Source organism: Strongylocentrotus purpuratus, unplaced genomic scaffold (assembly GCF_000002235.5).
Source record: "Strongylocentrotus purpuratus isolate Spur 01 unplaced genomic scaffold, Spur_5.0 spur5_scaffold_20, whole genome shotgun sequence".
Taxonomy (NCBI): Eukaryota; Metazoa; Echinodermata; class Echinoidea; order Camarodonta; family Strongylocentrotidae; genus Strongylocentrotus; species Strongylocentrotus purpuratus.
Window position 1 is genome coordinate 13,438,873 of NW_022145606.1, and position 6,305 is coordinate 13,445,177.

The following is a 6,305-nucleotide window of genomic DNA, read 5'->3' on the forward strand; positions in this document are numbered from 1 at the left end:
TTTGGCTCTAATAAGGTCATGCATCCTTGTCTCGTAAACCTATCCTTTCTTTTGATGTCTCTGACACCAAATTTGAGGGGCTGGGTGCAATCACGGAAAACCCTTTGAAATCCTCTCTTCCTCTCCCCCTCTTCTGCAACTAACATTCGCATGGCAGCCATGATTGTAATAATTGATTGGGTGTACCGATCGAGGCAACCCAAGCCTGCGATGGATTTCTTATAAGCTGCGATTGATTGTGAATCAATCGCAACTTTACACTGAGCTATGATTGATACAATTGATGCTGGTCAAACAGTTTTTGAGCGTCAAGTAACGCCTAGCTGGAATGCTCCCCAGGGAGTAGAAATTGTGCACACAGTGTGTGCGGGCAAGCACTGAATCCAATGACCGGGTAATAGTGTATTTGTAAAGCGCTTAGAGACATTGTATTAAGCGCTACATAAAAGCTAAATATTATTATTATTATTACTTTCACAGAAGTTGCGATTGATATCAATCGCAACTTTTTATAAGATGGAATCGATATCAATTTAAAAGTTAAGATTGATTCGGATCAATCGTAAGACAAGCCCTCAACTCCACCTTATCTTGAACTATTTCGAGACAGTCATATTCCACAGACTCCATCACTTTAAAAACTTCTTTATTACAAGCAAGGTACCGGCTGCAGCGGCGACAAACACCAACGTAACTTGAAGAGCCCTCTTCACATCTCCTTTGAGCCATCTTGGAGGGGTCGCCATAGGAACGACACGCTCAGTAGAATCTCCTCCTCCTCCTTCTCTGGTGGTGCGCAGCATGGCCCTAAGGGTGGAGTCTCGCAGTCCCTTCAGAAAGCTCATTAAATCTAGGGCGAGATTGAAAAGAAAAATACTACAGTGAAACCTATATATAAAGATCACTCAAGGGAGACAGGAAAAGTGGCCCTTCTAGGCAGGTGGTCTTTAGATACAGGTTTTTAAGCGAGAACAAAATTTGTAGAATTACGATGGTTCTTATGGTGGATAGTAATTTGGACAAGGAACCATGGTAGCCAAGGTTTTCTGTACCGTAGTTACCATGGTTCATTGTCCAAATTACCATTCACCACATGTGGTAACCATGCAGTACCACAGTTACCATGGCTCTTGGTACCACGGTTACCTTGGTTCTTGGTACCATGGTTACCATGGTTCTCTCGTACAATGTCACTACCATAAAGAAAGTCCCTATGCACTAGGCACTATGTGCAATTGCAAACATTTCCAATAGAACTGAACTGTTTTTATAACAAAAGATACTATGACTTTGTTTTGGCATGACACAGTAAAAGTCTGAGAATAAAATGGGACAGAAAGTTGGTTTTTTAAAAAAATGACTTAAAAATAAAAAAAGTCGTAATCACAAAGCATACAGGAAATTCAAATAACAAGCCACTTTGTCTGCAACTTGACCATCCCCTGGGATGAATTTATCTGCAATTTAAATGTAGCTACTGTCATTTCTTATATGAGCAATACACAAATTGCACTTGACCAATTGCTACATCCATCATACCTGTTCCGCCTGTTCCTGTAGCACCCTCGCTTGTGCCAGTGCCAGTCTTCTGATGAGTCATATTGATGATAAACCTGCAAGAAATACATACATGATCAAAATTGGTTATTCTAAAGCCTTGCCCAGATATAACACAGAAAAATGCAATTTTTATTTACCACAAGGTAAGTGCAAGACGCTTCAGATCTATGTATGTCAAAAGGTAAAGACCAGTATTGGAAATGCCCCAATTTCAAAAAATGAAATGGAAGCTCTCATTACCAATCATGTGAAAGAATATGTTTTGACTAATACATGATGATAAAGAATTTGCCGGGAAACCGCCTACTAATTCATATATTTGGTAAATTTGTTTCTCTCATGGTCTGTGAGAGATATAGGGTAGTCCCATATACATCTTTCTGTGTATAGTGCTTGTAACTTTACAAAGAATGGGCCAAATTTCTTATCATTTTGACGATTCCAGAACCTTGCAGATGCTAGATGCTAGATGATCAACCTTTTCTGATCGATTCCACAACGTTTCTTTCACAATGCAATCGCATGACCATAACTGGTCTTTACCTTTAAACGCTTCATATCTGAACGGGTGTTGAAGTACATGTAGGTAGGAAAAACTATATTATAAAATCAAAGGGCAACTACAATTAGTCCAGTTGAAGATTTTGATCAAGTTACCTCAAATTGGCACTAACAGAAAGTGAATACAGGAGAAGGCACATTTTACATGGTTACTACCTGCAGATTCATGTCTCTAAAGGTTTCCATGGCTTGAACAGGGGGTTGCACACTTGAACGTTGAACGCAGTAGTTTCATACCCTATTATCACAATCCTAACTTCAAACCTGGGGGGTGTTTCACAAAGATCCTAAGTTGAACTTATCCTCAAGTTGGACTTTACAGTTATGGAAAGCTATTAGCATCCTTGAAAATATTTTGTAAAAGTTATTTTAAAAGGCATAAAATGTTGATTCAAATCATTCATATTTTCTATTATCATCTGAGATTTCATGATCTTGATGTGGGATTTATGAAAAGTCTAAAATACTTTTATTTTAAGGCTACAAATTGCTCTCCATAATTTTTAAGTCCAACTTGGAGTTAAGTTCGACCTAGGATCTTTGTGAAACACCCCCCTGGACTCAACGCAAAACCAACACTTTGCCTAACCCTAAACCTAAAACCTGATTGTAACCCTAACCCTATAGATTTGGCAAAATGAAGCCCAGAGCTATTGTGGCTGGATCAAATTTCGCAGCACCCGGTGCACTAAAAAAAAGATAATTGGGACCCGTTTCACAAAGCCCTTTTCCAATGACAAATGACGAAAATCAGTGACAAATCTGCTGATAATCAATCAGAAGCAAGGATTTGAGTAGCTTATAACAAAAACTAATTGTCACCTAATGACAAGTCTTGTGAAATGGGGCCCCAGGAGGAATTTACCTGGTCACAATCTTTAGATGAGAGTCTCTGAAAGACTTCATTGCTTGAAGACAATCGTTGTACGTCTCAAGGGCTTCAGGTGAGTCCGATGAATGTACTGATAGGAAAAATAAAGTATGAAAATATTTCACAGCTCATTATTATTTTGATGAAGAATCCCTTTCATGCTGTATTTCAAAGCTTGATACTTTAACATGGAGTGACAATTTTCAAACTTGGGATATTCATCTTTTAATAAAGAGGCCTGATGAGTTTCATCATCTATTTAGTAGAGGTGCCATGGTCTAGCTAGTGGATACGTCACCGGATTGTGGATCTCATGGTTTGGGGTTCGAGTCCGGTTCTGGAACTAATGTCTTTTGGCAAGATATTAATCTACAATTGCCACACCCCACCCAGGTGATGTAAATGGTTACCTGGTGGGAAGAAATTCCTTGAATGCTTGAGCCAGGGTAATAGTATGATTGCAGGGCCCTCAGGGAGAACAGTATTAATACTGATGAGACTGCCCTTGGTAAACAAGACATATTATTATCATTAATATTATTTACAGAGAGAAGGGCCTTAATTCTCAAGTCAAAGTATATGAGTTAACGCCCTTCTGGCTCCAAGCAGATAATTGGACAGTCCTTTGTAGTATTCTAAGATACCATAGAATGCGGAATCAGAAATGGGCTGCTAGATTCAACAGTATAGGAATACATGTGAATAATGGAAGCTGAATAAAGTACCATTCTGAATTCAATCTTGATTCATCTGCTTGTCTTATTTGAGTTATCTCACATACACATCTAACAGTAGCTACCATGTTAGTATGTTACATCCTTCACTGTGTACAATACATGTGAGGTAATGCCCATTCTGGCCACTCTGCAATTCTGACGATGCATGGTAACTTATTGCAATTAGATTCTAGACTATTCAGTCACAGAAGCTTGTGGTGCAAAAGAATGAAAAGATGTTACCAGCAAACATATAGTAGGGGTGCATTCCTCTTCCCAGCCCTTTTATGATTAAAGGGTTAAAGACTGTCAATACTACTGGGCCAGAAGGGATTACACCACACAGCGAGGTCACTGACAGGTGGCTATCTCATTAACTCAGCTCTCAACTAACATAACAAAAAGAGGATCATGGGGGACCAACAGGCACCGATTGGGGAAGTTTTCTATATAGAGGGAGCAAGTAGCTACTAGTAGAACAGTGGGGCTTTAAAGGAAGACAAGGTCTTACTGTAGTCTTTGATGGATGGCCCTGATGCAATGGCTTCTATCAAGTCCCTGTGAGGTTTCGGCATGTAATCTTGGAAGAATCGTCTCGACTTATCTACAGATGAGATATAAAATTTACGAACCAGTTAAAGTGGGAAAGATTTAAATATGACTGCATGGAATTTGCATTGATGAGATGCCAGAATCACATTGTTTGATAACTGGACTGAGTATGCCTAGGTCATCAGTTCAAGACCCAGAATGGCAGTGATGTCCTTTGTCACGATATTGATCTATATTTGCCACTCCAAACCCAGGAGAGAAATGGAGATCTGGAAAGGTCAAGAAAGATGGTGTGATTGGTATGCAGTAATATGTGCCTTTAGGATGGCCAAATGGCAGAAATACTCCACAAGGAGTGGAGAGTGCATATATTGTGTGCTCAAATGAATCTGATTATCAGGTTGATATCTGTAAAGTGTCTACGAACATTTGTACCAAATGATGTTTATCATGAGATCATTACTTCTGAAAAATCATAATGACAACGGTCAAACCTGCGTAAATAGCGATGACCTATATATAGAAAGACAATAATTTAAGTTCCCCTGGAAATACAATCTGTGTTTGTCATTGAAAAATGTGTAAAGGAAACCTGCACATACAGACCACCTGCCTATAAAGACCACAATTAGTGTGGCCTTTGAGTGGTCTTACAGATACAGATTTGACTCGATCAAGCATCACTTCTAGAATCCCTTCATTCTTCCTACAGTCAAACCTGCTTTAGCGACCACCTGTTTGGAGTGTTGGCTCAGTCAGTAGAGCGTCCGCCTTCACAACCGGGAGGTCGTGGGTTCGAACCCCGGCCGCGTCATACCAAAAGACGTTAAAAGATGGGAGTTGTTGCTACCTTGTTTGGCGTTCAACAATAAGGGATAGAGCAACGTCGATCTGGCGCTGCTCAGTGGCTGCCGGGCTCACGATCAATTGGGCAAAAAGAATTTCCGTTTCGGTTTAATAAAATTTGGAGTGGACTATTAGGCTATTATTATTATTATTATTATTATTATTATTTGCAGAGACCATATTTTTAATTTGTTTCCCTTGGAAATAGTTTCTCATTGAAACATGTACTTAAGAAACCTGTACTTAAAGACCACATACCTATACAGACCACTTTTCTTGTCTACGTTGGGCGGTTTTTCTAAGACAAGTTTCACTGTACCTTCTTTTTCTTTGTGCACTACTCCGAAAGCTGCATCAAGACATGGCAAAGTTGAACTCTGTGCAGCACTTAGCCCTGTAAACTAAACAGCGAAACCCATCACAAATGATGAAATTACATGAACGCTAAATTATGTATTGTGTAGACACTGTCTTCTTTTGTTTTCTTCTATTTTGGGGGCTTACAGTAAATATGTTGACCAAGTGAAAAACAAGGAAATTTGAAACTCAAACAAAATTAGAAAAAAATAGTAAAGTCAAGAAGAAAACAAAAAGTCCTAATCGAAGATCCCAATAGAGACAATAATGATCTAAGCATTTCTAAGTATTCACATTGATCATTTCAATAGTTTGAGAATTTTCCTGTCATGCTTTTTGTTTTCTATCGAGAAATAATTCACAAACTGCTAGTTGGTGGGGGTTATCCCAATATCTCAACTACAAAATCTTCAGTTTACAGTGCCTTTCACCAAAACCAATCATACAGTCATTATCGCCATTAGTATTTAATAGGATTTGAACTTTTTAAGAAAAAAATTATGTTGTCATTCAATAAAACTGTCAAGGCTTATGCTCACATTAAACGGCTCCTTGCTGACTCCTTCGTAGATCAGACCTTTCAGATCTTTCTTCTTGAATGGCTTTGAGTCCCAGCTACAGAGCAAAATGAAAGGTGTTACAGGTAAAAGAATTACTAATGATTTTTCTTACTTTGTTATTTACTTTGCAGAGGAGCAGCAGTTTCTAGTTTAATGTTCATGGGTGCAGAAAAGGGGGGTTAAATAAACAAGTTTCCTACAATTATAGATTAGTTTATACAACTGTAGATGTTGAAATACATTATAATGATGACATTGGGGTGTCATGCAAGGCCCACGACT

The 6,305-nt window shown here is 38.8% G+C and overlaps 1 protein-coding gene across 1 annotated transcript; it reads right to left on the bottom strand.

Annotated features, from left to right (window-relative positions):
• Positions 1-562: 562 nt before the first annotated feature.
• Positions 563-5,500, bottom strand: LOC115927786 (indoleamine 2,3-dioxygenase 2-like). The gene is made up of 5 exons (XM_030994073.1): positions 5,426-5,500; positions 4,220-4,312; positions 2,987-3,083; positions 1,540-1,613; positions 563-850 (listed from the first exon to the last, which is right to left on the bottom strand). The coding sequence occupies exons 2-5, from the start codon at positions 4,281-4,283 to the stop codon at positions 630-632; spliced, it is 456 nt and encodes a 151-aa protein (XP_030849933.1). The 5' UTR covers positions 4,284-4,312; positions 5,426-5,500; the 3' UTR covers positions 563-629.
• Positions 5,501-6,305: the final 805 nt, after the last annotated feature.